We start from the raw sequence: 16,570 nt of genomic DNA on the forward strand, positions 1-16,570 counted from the left end.
CGAATCACCGACAACATCCTTCAATTCTACCGCAGTCTTGTCATGCCGGCCGTTCTTGCGCTGATAACAAGTACCTGAATGTTCTTCGAGGCAGACGTGTACCTGACATCTATATCATCCGTCAACTATTCTGGTCGGCCTTTCGTCCGTTCAAATAGAAGCAGGACGAAATGCGGTTCTGGTTCCCTCTTCGCTCCCAATCCTTTCGCTATGCTCGTCCCCTTGTCCCTCCTTTCTTGCCTTGCTTTCTTGCTGCGGGACGTGGCTGCTGCTGCCACTAAGTCGTCGAAGAGAGGGTTGGCATATGCTGCTGACAATGTGCGTTGTAGAGTCATTTTGTCTGCATTTTACTGATAAGGTCATAGAAAGCAGACATCCTCAAAGCAAATAATACGGCCAGCGTAGTGAGCTGGGTATACAACTGGGCGCTCAATCCACCCGACTATCTTGCCAACTCAGGCATCGAATATATTCCGATGCAATGGGGCGCTGAAGGGATTGAAAACCTCGCGGTCACCGTCAAGGGTCTTGGCGCGAAGACAATCTTAGTAGGCTATCGCCTCTGCTCGGTACCCAATACTGAATTCTTGCAGGGGTTTAACGAGCCTGATTTCGCCGAGCAATCGAATATGAACGCAACCTTCGCTGCTCAATTATGGATGCAATATATCGAGCCGTTAAAAGCGGATGGTGTCCGACTCGGAGGACCAGCGGTCTCGTCTGGTGCGTCTGGCCGTCCCTGGCTAGACGAGTTTATGAAGGCATGCTCTAAATGCACCATTGATTTCATTCCTTTCCATTGGTGCGTGTTCTATTCGGTTGTGATGTGTTTTGCTTATGTGAGCCAGGTATGGTGAAGGAACGGGCGGCTTCACGGATTACCTTTACCAGCTCCATGGCCAATATCCCAATCACACACTTTGGGTCACGGAATATGCTGAAACTGCCAATAATGATACGCTCGTTCTCAACACTCTCAACTCAACCATTACGATGCTCGATGGGCTAGACTGGGTTGAGAGGTATGCCTGGTTCGGATATTTCGTGAGTGTTGCCATGTTCTTGCTCTTATCCGCCCACTAATGGTACTCTTAGCGACCCAAGGACGGCTCACACTACAGTTAGTCTTCTTTCATCCGCACACGCGGAAGAACTAAATTTGGGTTCAGATCTTTTGGATGTAAATGGAAACTTGAACGCCGCTGGACAAGTTTATGTCGATTCCGCGAAAAAGGTAGTAAGCGCGCTACCGAATCCTACAGGTTCGGGGACTGGCGTTGCGCCGATCAATACCGCTGGGGGTTATACCACGGTCTACCCCGCTAGCGATACAGGGTTGACTCCAGCATTTGCTACCCCGACAGGAAGTGGTGCTATCCGGGTAGTCGGTTCACTGGGTTACTTCCCCTCCTTCCTTTCTCTTTGTTTTGCTATTCTGGTCGGCGGGGGTGCATTGTGGTAGGACTCATTAGAGCATGGATCGTATAGTAGTAGTAGTTGAACACTCATTTCACTGCATAATATATAATTTCCTAGGTCCGGAGTGGACGCAGAGTGGCTTCAATCTGTCTCCCTGCAACCTGTGGCTGTCGACGCTGAGTGACAAGAGTCGTGTGGTCGTCAGATGCCTAGACCGACAAAAATGGTTGCTTGGCAGTGGCTGTTGTGACGTCTCCTGATCTCCGGGAAGCTCAAGCCGTTTCTTCTCTTTCTTGTGCCCGCCATGTCGGGCAGCTACGACCACCTCAATTCTTCGTCTCATAACATGTATGGACAAGGAAATGGCTCTGGCTATATCACTCCTGCCACACGCTCGAAGCGACGAACCAGCAACTGGATAAAGGTCCGTCGCTTTTTTTCTCTTCAAAGCGATGCACTCACCCACCTTCTATGTAGTTTGGTATCCCCGTCCTCCTCCTCGTCATTGCCGGTGCCGTCGTTGGGGCCGTTGTCGCCACGCGCAGCAAGAAGTCGTCAGACGCAGCAACCTCGTCAACTGGCGGCAGCAGGTGAGCCACGACCACGAGTAGTAGTTGGTTACATAGTTAACCCTCTGTGTAGTCTGGATCCTGCAGCCAGTGTTGCACCCAGTGCAGCAGCTAGCGCGAAGGACGCTATTGGCATTTTCCCCACTGCTACAAACAGTCTATATATGGTTCCCATTTACCCCTCCGCCACCAATGCAGCTGCGTTCAGCTCCCCCACATTCCTTTCTGCCGCCAACAGCAAAGCCTCGTGGCCTGAAGATCCTTTCAAGCCATCGAACCCTGATGTCCTCACTGTGAGGACCGACCGACCCCGTCTTATTGCTCCTGCCTATAAATGGGTATCTCCCTCTTGTGCCTCATGTTCCCCTCTCTGACTTGGCTTAGGACGCGTTACCGGGCCTCATTGCCAAAGACCCCTACATGAAAGCTTGGAACGACATGATCCTCAAGAATGCCTCAGACTATAGGGCTGCGCCTCCTGTCGTCTATTTCAAGGACGGTGACTCTGGCATTCTCGACAACGCCCGCGAAATAAAACAGAGAATCAAAGCCTTCGCCTATGTCTATCGCATGACCAAGGACACTGCCTGGGTCGACCGTACTTGGGAGGAGTTACAAAATGCTGCAGGCAACGGTGCAACAAAATTCGGCCCCGATGATGATCGATGGAACGCGGGTCACTTCCTCGACACTGCTGAGTTATCCGCCGCATTTGGCATCGCATACGATTGGTTGTACGATATGTGGAGCGCAGACCAGAAGACCACGGTGATTTCCTCCATACGTTACAAGTATCGTTCACTGACAATCCTCTGCTTAGATCCGGGATGCTTTGATTAAGTATGGCCTCCAACCCGGTGTAACACAAGTCACGACTCCCGCTGGTTGGTGGCGAAGCACCGATCCATCCAATACCATTAACGGCAATTGGTTTGTCCCGCAAATCTTGAAATTATTTGCTGATTTTCCGCGCTAGGAATTGTGTTTGGTGACAACATCTACAACTACGGTTGGTCGATATACTGACTCGCCTACAGCAACAGCGGATTGACTCTGGGATCCTTGGCCATTCTCGGAGATGATACCACTGGAGTCGCACGGCAACTGTTGCAAACCACCGTTGACAACGCTAAACAAGCCTGTGCTCAAGCAGTGTCAACCGATGGCACTTGGGCGGAAACAGCCAACTACTGGGTAAGCGATACGTTCTTGTATCCGAGCTGTTTTTTGAGCATTTGTTAGTATTTCGGAACCACAGGTCACGCTGAGATGTCTGCGTCTCTTCTCTCCGCAACTGGCTCGCACTACGGCCTCCTCGACGTGAACAAGGACTTCTCCAAGACCGGAGACTTCCACATGTATGTCTTCGGACCGACCTCGCTGTTCAACTTCGGCGACCACGGTCCCAACAAATATTCGACCACAGCCAACGCGATGATGTTCTACTCCACGTTCTACAACCAGCCCCAATACTCGCTGTTCCAGCGTGACCAAGTGGATGCTGCCGAGCCGTGGAGCATGTTCTGGTACAATCCCACTGTTGCCGGTGCCTACTGGACTGGAAAGCCCCTTGATCATTTCTTCGACAACGGTGTTGACCAGTGGGGTTCCATGCGAAGCACTTGGACTGACATTAACGCACTCTACGTCGCAATCAAATCTGGCCAGAACCTTCATCATCAAACCCACAATGATCTCGATGCTGGTGATTTCGTTCTTGACGCCATGGGCACCCGATGGGCAGGAGAGCTTGGTTCCGGTGCGTAACTTGCATTTATATTATTGTTCTTTTCTTTACCTGCCCTCAGGTGATTACAATTCGCCAAACTACTTCAACGACGGTGATAAACAAGGCGCGGACCGCTGGAAGTACTACCGCAAGATGACTGAGGGCCAAAACACCATCATGATCAACCAAGCTAATCAGAACCTACTGGCCCAGCCAACAATCAAATTTGATAGCAGCAAGACAGTCCAAGGACCAACAACAGTTTTCCAGGTTGAGAAGGACTCGACCGCGTTCTTTACCACGTGAGATTTCAGTTTCTAGCCGTGCTTTATTCCGGCTTATATTGACTCAGTGATATGACCTCGGCCTACTTCGATGCGTCGAGTGTGAAGCGTGGAGTGCGTTTGTTGAATGGACGTAAACAGGTGTTACTCCAAGATGAGGTTACGACCGACAAGACCATCCAGTGGAGGATGCACACCAACGCGACCGTTGCCATCGATAATGGAGGAACATCCGCCACTCTCACTATCGACGACAAGACGATGAAAGTACAGATGCTCAACGCGCCTTCAGGAGCTGCTTTCACCAAAAGTGATGCCAAACGACTGGACTCTGACGTCAAACCTCCTGTTCCCGACCAAGAGAACCCCGGCGTCACAGTGCTCATCATCAGCTTACCAGCAGGCACATATTCGCTGCAGGTCCTTTTCAACCCACAGTGGTCTGGCAAGGTTGACTATGTTACACCCCCGAGTGTCCCCCTCGACCAGTGGAGCCTGCGGAGTCACGATTCATAAGCGAATCGTGAGTTGTTTTGGTGTGTGTGGACAGACAGATAATGGACTGGAGATTTCTTGCTATATTATGATTGATTACTCGCTCACCACGTTCGTTTCCCTAAGCATATCTACCTTACGACGGACAAGAGAATGGCATACCCTGTGTTTTTATCGTCGAATTTTTGGAGATATACTATTTTTGTAGAACATATTTTCTGAACAAGTGCGTGATCGTTACATAATTAGTAAGGGCTTTGACAGCTACGATGAACGAATTGAAAGACTATGAAGAACGAACTGCGAAGGAACGCCAGAGATTCTTGAACACCATCCCAGCGAGTAAACGTCGCAGACGGCGTCAAATGTCTGGTATTAATGGCTGTTTCAGACTCGACCCTTGCCAGCCCAAACTTCGTTACCCCTCCTTACGGACCAGTCCCAGCTTTTAGAGCTCGACCCGACACAGATACTTCCGCAAACTTTACCAACTATCCCGAAGACTGGCATGCACGGCAGCGTGACCACTGCCGAGCTGAATGCTGCAAGAAAACTGGACGAACAATACTGTCGTCAACATTTCGAGAATCATGTCACCTTCTCCACTCTACCGGCAATCCTCGAGAAGCTTGGTGGAACAGCGTTTTGCGATAGATTCAACCATCTCAAGCAGACGGCCTCAAAAGTGCTACCAGGAAAACGTGGGCTCAAGCAGAAGGTGATGGCAGCGTTTGTGGCGGAATCCACCAACAATCGAGGTTCACCAAAGGTTCTTCTAGATCCCAAGCTGTATATCGAGAACACTTATTGGCTATCTGCTCTAGCCAAGGCATGTCCATCATAACGTTTGCAGATCATCTCATCGCGTAAGTATAGACTGCCCTTCCAGCAACCCAGGTAGAGGTCATGGAGTTCATACCGAGTCAAGGGGACTTTATGCCACACCAACAAGGCTATGTCAAAAGGCGTAAATATGATGCGGCACTTCGTCCTTTTCATGCCCAGTCCACAACAATTTTCAATGTGCTTGTCAACATCGAATACACAGGGATTGATGCCCCATCCTACGCAACAAACCCTCTCATCGGGGCTTCAGAGCAGATCAGCAAATATCAACAGGCTATCACTAATGCCGCTGACTTGCTGACGATGCAAAGTACCCGCTTCTATATCCCGACCTTGTCATTCCACGGGAGAGGCCGGAAGGCAAAATTATTTGTCTCCATCCTAAATCAAGATCGTCTCGAATTTACTGTTGTCGAGGACTGTTTTGGGTCACAGCTTTCCACTGTCTCCGCTCTCCTTGCTCTGTTTCAACGGGCGTCACTATACGAGCTCGGTTTCAGCCCACTGTTTACTTACTCCTTCACGACACCACGTCCCGAGTTCTCCTTGGGTGATGCTATGCCCCATGTTATCCATCTCCCCGAATTTCCCGAGATTGACCTTACGGGCAGGCGGCTCTCACAGCTACGCACAAGACCTTTCGGACGTTCAACGTTGGTCCTCGAAGGAGTTCACAGTGACCCTACAAAGATTTGGGTCATCAAGTTAACTTTCATTGTGGATAACCATGCATGGAGAGAAAAGATCGTCTTGGATGCTCTCTGCTCTGATTCAAACAGCCCCCATTATGTCCCAAAATTGGTAGCCTGGTTTACCGCGGTTGGGTCGCACTATCCGACATGCAATCATGGATCACAGTCGCTGAAGACTTCCCGAGAACGTCCTGCCGCTGGCACCCTTTCACTCCCTCCTCTCATTCCCCGACATCTGGAAGCGATGGCTTTTGAGTCGCCTCGTGATACTCGCAAGCTCATAGAGCTGGAGACCTCAGAACTCATCGATATTGCTATAGAAATCTTCTTGGCCTTGCTCGACACATTCAAGCGGCACATTATCCACCGCGATGTGTCTTCTGGGAACCTCCTTGCCGTTGCGCAGCGAATATTAGTGATTGACTGGGAGACTGGCCGCATATTCGAGTCAGAGCCTCTTCAGTCCGGTACAGAAGTAACAGGAACTCTGGACACCATGGCGGTACTCGCTCTCAAAAAGACACTGAATCCTCTGCCTCATGATGATGTCGAATCTGCTGCTTATGTTCTTCTCAAAGCATTGACACAAGGATTCCAGCGTCACAATCCACTCTGCCCACCCGAATGGCAAGAGTGCTTGGCAAAATATCGGTGGGACAATGGTGACAGTCAGCCTTTTGATTTGATAGCATCGCGCCTCAATTTGTGGGATCGCAATGACTTTAGCACGCTTGGGGACACCAAGACTTACTTCAAGAAAGCAGGAGATCATCTTGCCGTCAAGTTCATCGACGCTATTTTCTCAATGCCATTGCCTGTTCATCGGTGGAACGCTGGGCTAGACGAAATGGCCGCGACAGCCGCGACATGGCCGCGACACAGCCGCCCGCAGAGCCGCCGCAGGGCCGCGCCATGGCCGCGACATGGCCGCAACGACTGTCACGCTCCATTGCAGTTGGCCGCAAGCTTGCCAGTGGCCACACAAATGACAAATGGTAAGAGAATACTTGCTTCAGCTGTGTGGCTGCCAGGCAATGTCCCAGTGCCTCTTGTTTCATTGTTTGTGTGCATGCCAGTGCCAGCCTGACTCGGAGTGTGCTTCAGGTTGGCCACAGGGATATAGAATTATTTAGTAGGCCAAAGTATGGCATCAACCAGAGCAGGTTGCAATTTGCGCAGGATTTGTATGAGGTGCAATATTAAGAGATCATGATATCGCCACGCCGGGCGCGGTAGCACATTAATAACGTGGCTACATTGAAATGCCAGTGTGGCCCAGACTTTCAGATTCATTAATGAATTGAATTTGTCGGACTTCCAGAGAGTGTTGCGGTGCGTGAAGGTTGATATTCGACAAAGCAGGAGCACGAAAGACTCAGGTCGCGGCTGTGTGACTGATGTAGCGGCCCTCTCACTGATGTTGTGACATGGCCGCAGCACAGCCGCAGCATGGCCGCGACCCGGCCGCTGCAGGGCCGCAACAAAATCTTGGATGGCTGCGGCCATGGAGGTACAGCCACATGAAGTTGGCCGCAGGGCCGCGACATGGCCGCCGTACCGCCGCGACATGTTAATACTTAAGTCATTTCTCTGCATCAAAACGAGTCGTAATTGATTCATTTCAGCACTACATGTCCCCTTGAACCAACCTACACTCAGCTCTATACTCTGCTGTGGCAGCCACGTCCGTACGGCCGACCTGCGGCCGTGTGGCTGTGCAATCGCGGCCCTGCGGCCGTGTCGCGGCCATTTAGCGTGGCCCGTGGAACGCTGAAACATCACCCGATGACCGTCGTGGGCTCGATGCGACCAACTACCGACTGGTATCTGAATCGCTCACAGAAATTGTTCAAGATGTAGTAGAGAAATTGAAAGCTATCTCAGCCTCGAGTCTGGCACCTGAAGGTTGACGTGTCAGAGGTAACTGTTTCCCAAAATGTTATCATAGATGTTGAACTTTGAGCTCCTAGACAAATGGAGCGATGTGCTGATGAGGTTTGGATCGCGCAACGACAGGGATGTTGTTGGTGACCAGACACGCAGTTTTTTGACAGCTTAGAGGATACTCACAGTTAGGCTGGCGCTCAGTCGGAGTGGTTAACCCGACGCAGTCTTCAACAACTCTGGTAAATAGGCAAACGATGCTTGAATAAAGAGTTCTACACGCCGCCAATCCTGTGTTTTTATTGTCGAATTTTGGAGATATCCGTAAACTGATGTTTGGGGTTGAACCATCACGTATAGTCCAACGAAACACCCACAATTAGCGCCCCCGCAAGCCGATAGCTCTCGTTGTTGCGTTGCGTATGCAGTAGGCTCGAGCCAGTCGTTATTGAATGTCACACTTCTGACTACTCTTCCTTTTGGTGTGCATTTCACTCTACAGTACGTCAAATACACCGCTCTTACCTACATTCGCCATGATTCGTGCGCCTCCTTCGTTCTTCTCGGTGTACTAAGTCGGCGCATTTAAGGCGTACCCAACGATGGCCAAGCATGGGCTATTCGGTAGCACGTTTGTCGTGTTCCCTGAATCCCTCGAACATCTTCCGTCGTCCAACTCATTTTCGGGACGATTCTTCTTCACTTCCATGCCGCTGCTCATGGGCTCAGCTGCACTCTCCTGTCGTTCGGAGGCAGTCTCATGATTTAAGTTGTGCATCCTCGATGAATGAGACTTGTGGATATTCACTGCCCGGATCCAGAAGAGTGTAGCCTGAAAAGTAGAGTTTTGGCCAAGTTGGATAGAACTTCTCCCGTTGTGCAATGAGGGCGAGTGCATTGTTGGTGTCAGGGTGCTGTTCCATATATTTCCTGTGCCATTCAACTGCCGATTCTGGCGTTGTTTCGGGCACTAGAATCCTCTCAAAACACAGAAGAAAGTCCATATGATGACTGACCGCAATCATTTCGTCCGCCTTGAAAGTCCAGCATGCATAGCATACCCACGATCTCCTCACACCCGATATCTTCCTGAGAAATCGATGATGGCCCCAGTGGAAGGATGGGCAACCGTCGACCACAAGAATGACCAGCTGTTGCCTGAGAAAAGTTGACGATGTAGCATCGAACGCTAGCACTACGCAAAGCCGAAATCGAAGTTCCATCGAACAAGACTTGATCAAATGGATGCATCCATCCGCTATGAATAATGCCTTGGTCATGAAGGAGTTCATAGATACGACCAACAGCAATCCTGGACATATTAGAACGAAACTTCGATCGCGCGACAGACCTTACCGATTCAATGTGGTAGCGTGCCCACGGAGGAGAATTTCAGAAAACGAAATGCCACACCATTGAACGATACTGAACAGGACTCTCCCTGCCCAGTGTCCTGTGTCCATCCACCACAGACCGTAGTGTTTAGGTACGATCTTCCCTCCCATATGGTGCAGATGGTCAGAATGGAATTCAGCGTCACGAATGACCCTTTTGATCATATCCATAGCCTCCTCAGCCTTATTCTATGAACGATGTGAGACAGTGCGACTAAGAGACATGCAAGGCCACAACGCACAGTTTGAATTCTATCAATGTTCGGAAATAAGCGAAGATAGAACTGCCCGTCCGGCTTGCCGCCTCTAGCTTTCGCGTAAAGAGGCTCGAATTCATCGCCATCTTTAGCCCAAAGTGGCACTTTATCTAGGGTAGTTTGACAACGGCGTTTGTCTCCAAGCCTATTCTTGTAAAGGGAGTTGTGGCGAATATAAATCTCTCGAGACTGCGATGGCAGGCTTGCGAAACGACCGAGGTGGGGTATTGCCGATTTGTTGGCTATGAAAGACGGTCCATCCTCAAAGGTGAGACGTATCTGGTGAGACATGATTGTTCAGTTGAACTCGTTGGTGGCGTGACACTGTTGGTACAGTAGTACTGTCCGCACGACCCTCTCTCTTCATCGAGATTTATTTTGGTTGATGTCCCAACTTTGCTTGACGAAAATGGGGGCTTGAAGATGCTCAGACCCCTCAATTAATTAATAGATAACCTAGGAGTCCTATGGTTCAAGAAGAAATACTCGATCAACAGATGGTCGAAAAACCAGCGCTGAATCATCCAGTCTCAACCGAAGACCTGGTTGGAGGTAGAGCAGAATTCGTCATCGTGTAGGCAGGAACTTGTCTGACTGGTAGCGGCTGGTGGATACCATTGTAGTTTGATGTTTAGCTTATAAGGAGCGAAGGAGCTGTGTTTACTATTCTTGTACGACAGAAAAGCCTTCTTCTGGTGCGCCAATTGCTATCCTCAATCCCGCCCAGATACAGTCCGTTAGCGCCGCCCCGTTGGCACAGGCAAACACCAAGGTGGTGGCGTAGAAAAAGTTGGCGTTAGCAGTGCCTTGACTGAGCCACAGATGGTGGAAGAGTGGCATGAGCAGGGCGGCGTGTAAATGGAGAAGAATTGTCACGATGGGATGGCGGAGATCTACAAGAAAATCAGTTGGACGACAGAAAATGAAAGACAGCCAACAGGGAAAGAGTTCGGGGAACACAGCGAACATGCTGGCAAATAACCCTATATCGGCCATGGTCGGATACGCCTTGAATGTTCCCAGCACGCCTAAAAGAACGAAGGCGGCGTAGAGTGGGTCATATCTGGTGTTGAATTATAGCGAATGAGGGTAGGAGAGTTATTTGACGTACTGGAACTTTATGCAGAGCGGGGCTACATAGATGATAAGATGGACCTGAATGATAGTCACAACAACTCTCCGATATAGTAAAATGCATACCGAAAATACCATCAAGAAAAACGGTCGGAAGTGGTCGAACATTTCAGTGAAAAAGTACCACCAAACACCAACGTTCGGGGTCAGATCCGGGAGGGTGATACTAAAACTCGCGTAAGCTATTTTCTTGAGCTGAGTTTGTTCTCTTACTTTGCACCCCAGGTTTGAGGTATCCAAGACAAGCCACCAGAGACAAGAGTTGATATAACAGATAGAAAGACGGCATATGCAACGTATTCGCCAAGGAGAGCTATCCACTTCTTGTCGTTGGGCGTGAAAGCTCGCGGGGACGCTAATTGCGATAGTGGACCATTGGAACTTGACAACAGTAGTATTAACGGCGCTGACAATAATATCGACGGCAAGGATAGGTGCAAGAGAATGGCCGCGGAGACAAGCGCAAGCGACGCATTTCCTTGGGAGGATTCAATGGCGTGTCATCGGTAAGATGAAGCAAGATGCACCTTGAGCAGCAAACATAAGGGACAACAGCGTAAGGGTATTCTCGAACGTGGAGGATGAAAGCGCGAGGGTAGGGAGAAAGAGGTAGGGATTAAGAAGATATCTACAGCAGATTAGCGTAGCAGCAAGCATGACTTGAATACTACTCACGCAGCAGCAACCAGACCGTCCCTGGAGGTTTGGGGAGCCCGTTGACGTGCTCTCCACAGTTGTACAAGTGCCCACGCTCCTGCGATATCTGAGAGGGTCCAGAGAATGGAAGCCAGCCTTCTTGAAGTAGGTATAACAGTCGTGAAGAGCGACAAGAGAATCGGGGACTACGAGCAGTGAGGAATTATGATTTTGGACACGAATCGCGGCGTGCGTACGTGTCTAAACACACCGCCAGAGTAAGGGTTTACTCCATTCTTGAAAAGGAACACTCCTTCTTGCACTATGCTGCCGTATCAGTGCAGAGCCAAGCAGAATGACGCGACACACGGTTGAGGTAGGAGGTTAATGGGGAAGCGAGTTGGTGGTTGTGCTTGAGGGTGTCGTAGAGGTCCGTCGCGAGCGCAAGGGCAATGCGACAACCAGCCAACGCAGGCAGGGTAAGTGTTGTAGATTTTGCCATCCTAAGTGCCGTGACCCGTAACATGTTTCCTGTGTCTTCATGTTGCGACCACTAGCCACTACGATTACGATTCCAGGCCTCAAACAATTGTGAACACTCTTCAAGTAATCCAATGATTCAGAAACTAGCTTTTACGTCGATGTTGCTGCTTTGACTAGGATTCGCTCATAAATACTGCATTTCTTCAGGCCTACTAGCAGAAACCCGCCGTGCTACGCTACGGGGCATAACACGGGGAGTTGTTTGCAAAGATTTTAGTTGCTCTATTCAACCGTGACTACATTTTCTGTAAAAACCTTGCAATATACTTGATTGAAGTAATACTTGGTCTATGTAAGGCTCTGGGATGGAGATAGGGAAGAAGGGCCAACGGATGAAGAACTGTTGTTGTTGCCGTCGTCACCAGGATTACGGTGCTTTCCCCCATATTTGTCAAACTCAAGGTCCAAGCTGTTGAGGCAGTGTTTGAAACTGTGAGGCATCATCATTGTGCTTAAGGCTTTGCAATTGAGTGATAAGACAGATTATTGAATAGCCACACACCACTGGCCTGAAGTGCCAGCAGGAAAGGCCATTGAATGAGCAGCTTGTGCAACATAGGAACCAAGGGAAGTAATAATGTTGTCAACAAACTTGCACAATATCTTGTCATCAGAACCACAGATGTCAGGAGTGGGAGAGGGAGACCTGTTCTTCTTTGAAGCAGTTGTCGGAACCTCCTGTGGTGTCAGCTTGGTGTTTCTTGCTGCAGGAAGGCAAGCTCCCGGCCCTTCTTGCATTCATTCCACAACATGTGCCAAATTAGCCAGATTTTGGAGCGGCACAGAGCGGCACAGATACTGAGATACCGCAGAATGCCGACGCATTGACATGTATAGTAGCAAGTTCGCATTGTTGCACTGTTGTGGTATACCTTTTGGACTCCAGTGCAACAGATAAGAGCTTGGAGAAGGTGGCCTAGATGGAACTTAGTGAATATATAGCTGGAATACTGAAGGAAGCATGCATATGTAAGAAACTGACGCCCTGTTTCATGACTGCACCCCAAATGTCGATGCTTGACTCTAGTATCACACTCCAGAGGTGAAAAGGTGTTGCTATTCTTCCATAGTAATTGAATACATGGTTGCAGCACAAAGCTCTACGTTTTACGGTGTATATTGACAGTGGAGTGGTTGTCATGGTTGTCATGTTTGTTTAGAAGTCTGCGGGTCAAGGAGTCTGGTGGTCTGTGTAGTCGTGGATTGTCTCAATAGGGAAGTTTTCAAGGCCCTTGATGGGAGACTGAGAGCTTGTGAGGAGCAGCGCGAGGAATTCAAGAACAGCAAAATTGTCTTTTGATTTAAGCGATCTCATTGGCTGATCACTCAAGATGTCACGGAAAGTGACACCGAAGTCTCTTGTATAATAAGATCAGTCAAAATCTGTTGAACGAATTTTCGTATGCCCTGTATCCTTCTCTCCGAGGCTGTATCTTTCTTGCTTTCCAAGCTCTACCGTAGCCATCCCGGTCGTTAGCATGTACAGTAGACATCGGCAATGCAATTTTGTTGGACTCTTACTGCAACTATTTTTGGATGAACCGAGCACGATTGCTGCTGGGAAGTTGTCTACCCAACAGAAAAGAAGGCACCACAGTGTCACGTTGGCCTTGCACTCGGAGCATGCGATTTCCACTCGTAAGCTGGCTGGGTCTTTCCAGTCAGGCGCCCTTCGCAACCATGACCCCTCCCACAAGAAACCTGACCGCCAAATTCGCGTTCAAGACTGGCGCGGATGTCTTCTCGCCAGATGTGCTCGTTCAAATGGGACGACCTGGCGCTGGCGTTGCCAACGAGCGAGGAGATATCGTACTGTCTACTTACGCCAAGTTTTCACTGAAGGACAGAAAGCAAGTATTTCCTCACCCTTCCTGACGCGTTCTGAACTTGGTGCAGGAATAACAAGTCTGTATACCTCGTCCCCCTCGAGTCTACAGCGAAACCGCTCCAGATTCCTGTGTGTTCTCTGCTCTCAAACACGAAATCGTGGCTGATATTCGTAGCTTCCTAATGGTGGCGAGTTATTCTGGCTCGACAGCCGCACTCTCGCACACGCCGTGGAAGCTGACGGAAAACTGGATCTCTACGCGTTAAACCTCAAATTCGAGACTTCTGAACTCACATCTGAGGCTGCCAGCCTCATCGGTTCCTTCCCCACCACCTCCGCCACCAACTTCCAGTACTCTGCATCGAGTGGAGTGCTGGTATTTTCAGACAATGTTCATGCAGACGGCGATCTCAACAAGGTTGGATATTCTAGGGAGTTGGAATGAATGCTAACTACATGACAGGTCAAAGAGAACGACGAGGCTTGGGAGAAACGCGGCGATACTGCTCTGGTCTACGACGAAACTTATGAACGTCATTGGGACACATGGTCTGGCAATCGCGCAATCAGAGGCGAAAATTAATACTTGTCTAGGCAAGGCCCGAAGAAACCTTCACTATTCAGCGTTGCCCTCCAACGCGGCGCGGACAAGAAATGGTCATTTGGCTCCACGTTTGACAACCTATTGAGGGGGACTGGACATGTATGCATTCTGTCTTATAGCTAGCAACCATCTAATGCCACTTAGCATTCGCCCGTTGAGCCATTTGGTGGAACTGACGACTTCTCTGTCGCGGGCACGTCCGTCTTATACACGACCAAGGATCCAATCTTGCCCCAAGGATGGCACACGAAGCAGAATGTTGACACATTTCCCTGATTCCGGCTACTGGCTCTTATGCACCCGACAGGTCTATCTCGTTAGCACGTCGGACCCCGGCAACCCGAAAGAGTTGACGTCCGGAAAGCAAGGCGCGACCCACAGTCCCGTTTTGAACTCGGACGGTTCCAAAGCAGCCTGGCTCGAGCTTGCCGAAGATGGCTATGAGGCAGACAAGTGCACAAATCACCATTGATAGATATACTTCATCTGACTGACTTGCAGGGCAAATATCGTCATCTACGACCTGAAAAAGAACGTGCGCTTTACGTTGATCGAAAAATGGGACCGCTCTCCTGAAGCTATTTCTGTATTTGATCCTCTTGTCTCTCTTGTTTTGCTTCTCATCTCTGTCTAGTTCTCGCTTGATGGCAAACTTCTCTACTTCACTGCAGGAGACAATGCACGAGTCAAGCTCTTTGCCTTGCCAATCCCACCAACCCCAGAGTCCTCCTCGGCCACTTTTGCCCAAAAGTACCAGACCCCAGTTGCCCTGGTCAAGAACGGCGCAGTATCTGGTGTCCAACCGCTGCCCAATGGTCGCCTACTGTTCTCCCGAAATTCGCTCACAACCCCCAACGACGTCTATGTCATCAGAGACCTCAACTCCTTCGAGAGTGAACTAGTTTCCAGCGATTCTGCAGTCGAGTTCAAGGGATTAGTCGAGCAAGTGTCACATTTTACTGCGGATGATCTGGACGGAAAGTCCCTCGATGAGGGCGAAGAGTTCTGGTTCAAGGGAGCGCTGAATAAAGACATCCAAGGCTGGGTGTTGAAGCCCAAGGGCTTCAGCAAGAATGATAACAAGAAGTGGCCCGCGTTACTTCTCATTCACGGTGGGCCACAAGGTGCATGGGAAGATCAGGTATAGTCCAACATATTCTTAGTTTCTGACGGGGTTCATTTGTTTTCTCTAGTGGTCGACCCGCTGGAACCCGAACAGTTAGTCCCCCATGTCTTTTGTTTGTGCGATGTTCATTAGATGCAGTTTTCGCTCAGCAAGGATACTTCACCGTCATGATCAACCCTACCGGCAGTACGACATTCGGTCAAGGTGAGCAGTCGGGCTTCAATGACCCAGCCGCATGGCCTGACACTTGGTAGAACTCACCGATGCAATCGCTGAAGACTGGGGCGGAAAGCCATTCGTTGACCTGATAGCTGGTTGGAAATACATCTTGGACGCCTACCCTCAGGTACGTACATATCTGGCAGAAGCGGGGGGGGGACGTTTGTCAACGTGTTTTAGATCGACACCGACCGCCTTGTGGCAGCAGGAGCTAGCTGGGGTGGTTATGCGATCAAGTAAGCAGGTCATTCATCGTTTAACATTGATCTCACGGTGGCCCAGCTGGATTCAAGGCCATCCCGAGTATGGCTTCAACTTCAAGGTAATGAGCCACAGGATTCTCGGCCAGCCAAAGCTTGAACTTCTCTAGGCCCTCGTCTGCCATGATGGTGTCTTCGATAGTGTTTATAACGGGTAGGACACGGGTAACGCGATGGGTATAGAAAAACTGATCAAGCGTAGATATTCGACTGAAGAACTGTATTTCTTCAACCACGAATGGGGAGGAAGACCATGGGAAGAGAAGAGCAAGAAGCTGCTCGAACAGATGACCCCGTCAAACTACGTCCACAAGTGGTCGACTCCTCAGCTACTTATCCATGGAAGCAAGGACTATCGACTGGCAGAAACGGAGTCAATCGGAGCATTCCATGCTTTGCAACAGTGATTGATGGGACCACCTTTGTTACACAGAAACTGACAAATCGCAGATTGGGAGTACCGACACGGCTCGTCATCTTCCCGGATGAGAACCATTGGGTTTTAAAGCACGGAAACAGCCTAAAATGGCACTACGAAGTTCTGCGTTGGTTCGAAGAGTTTGTCGGCAATGGTGAATAAGAGGAAAATTGACGCTCCAAGTGTACTGATGTCGGAAAAATCCGTCCTATGTAGCATGACGATACCCACAA

At 49.8% G+C, this 16,570-nt stretch overlaps 5 protein-coding genes across 5 annotated transcripts; 3 read left to right on the plus strand and 2 right to left on the minus strand.

Annotated features, from left to right (window-relative positions):
* Positions 1-78: 78 nt before the first annotated feature.
* MIND_00833400 (Glycosyl hydrolase 53-domain-containing protein) lies at positions 79-1,462 on the plus strand (the record flags this gene model as incomplete). The annotated part of the gene is made up of 6 exons (XM_037365002.1): positions 79-318; positions 366-548; positions 594-802; positions 849-1,044; positions 1,096-1,120; positions 1,170-1,462. 6 exons carry the CDS (start codon positions 79-81, stop codon positions 1,460-1,462), a joined length of 1,146 nt encoding a protein of 381 aa, XP_037218244.1.
* Positions 1,463-1,723: 261 nt separating this feature from the next.
* Positions 1,724-7,121, plus strand: MIND_00833500 (uncharacterized protein; the record flags this gene model as incomplete). The annotated part of the gene is made up of 12 exons (XM_037365003.1): positions 1,724-1,843; positions 1,897-2,009; positions 2,062-2,326; positions 2,373-2,756; positions 2,809-2,918; positions 2,965-2,976; positions 3,026-3,182; positions 3,231-3,747; positions 3,797-4,019; positions 4,070-4,451; positions 4,888-5,325; positions 5,373-7,121. The coding sequence occupies 12 exons, from the start codon at positions 1,724-1,726 to the stop codon at positions 7,119-7,121; spliced, it is 4,470 nt and encodes a 1,489-aa protein (XP_037218245.1).
* Positions 7,122-8,676: 1,555 nt separating this feature from the next.
* Positions 8,677-9,860, minus strand: MIND_00833600 (uncharacterized protein; the record flags this gene model as incomplete). Its single annotated transcript, XM_037365004.1, has 4 exons — positions 8,677-8,888; positions 8,935-9,230; positions 9,275-9,501; positions 9,555-9,860. 4 exons carry the CDS (start codon positions 9,858-9,860, stop codon positions 8,677-8,679), a joined length of 1,041 nt encoding a protein of 346 aa, XP_037218246.1.
* Positions 9,861-10,232: 372 nt separating this feature from the next.
* MIND_00833700 (uncharacterized protein) lies at positions 10,233-11,865 on the minus strand (the record flags this gene model as incomplete). Its single annotated transcript, XM_037365005.1, has 9 exons — positions 10,233-10,462; positions 10,508-10,632; positions 10,681-10,724; positions 10,770-10,869; positions 10,917-11,181; positions 11,231-11,331; positions 11,379-11,545; positions 11,597-11,661; positions 11,709-11,865. The coding sequence occupies 9 exons, from the start codon at positions 11,863-11,865 to the stop codon at positions 10,233-10,235; spliced, it is 1,254 nt and encodes a 417-aa protein (XP_037218247.1).
* Positions 11,866-13,562: 1,697 nt separating this feature from the next.
* Positions 13,563-16,558, plus strand: MIND_00833800 (Dipeptidyl-peptidase 5; the record flags this gene model as incomplete). Its single annotated transcript, XM_037365006.1, has 18 exons — positions 13,563-13,732; positions 13,779-13,839; positions 13,886-14,128; positions 14,174-14,259; positions 14,305-14,413; positions 14,459-14,572; positions 14,622-14,767; positions 14,816-14,900; positions 14,949-15,455; positions 15,508-15,532; positions 15,579-15,644; positions 15,695-15,786; positions 15,840-15,895; positions 15,942-15,981; positions 16,030-16,073; positions 16,122-16,322; positions 16,370-16,491; positions 16,554-16,558. The coding sequence occupies 18 exons, from the start codon at positions 13,563-13,565 to the stop codon at positions 16,556-16,558; spliced, it is 2,172 nt and encodes a 723-aa protein (XP_037218248.1).
* Positions 16,559-16,570: the final 12 nt, after the last annotated feature.

This window comes from Mycena indigotica, assembly GCF_014461135.1.
Source record: "Mycena indigotica strain 171206Taipei chromosome Unknown Mind.scaff0007, whole genome shotgun sequence".
Taxonomy (NCBI): domain Eukaryota; kingdom Fungi; phylum Basidiomycota; class Agaricomycetes; order Agaricales; family Mycenaceae; genus Mycena; species Mycena indigotica.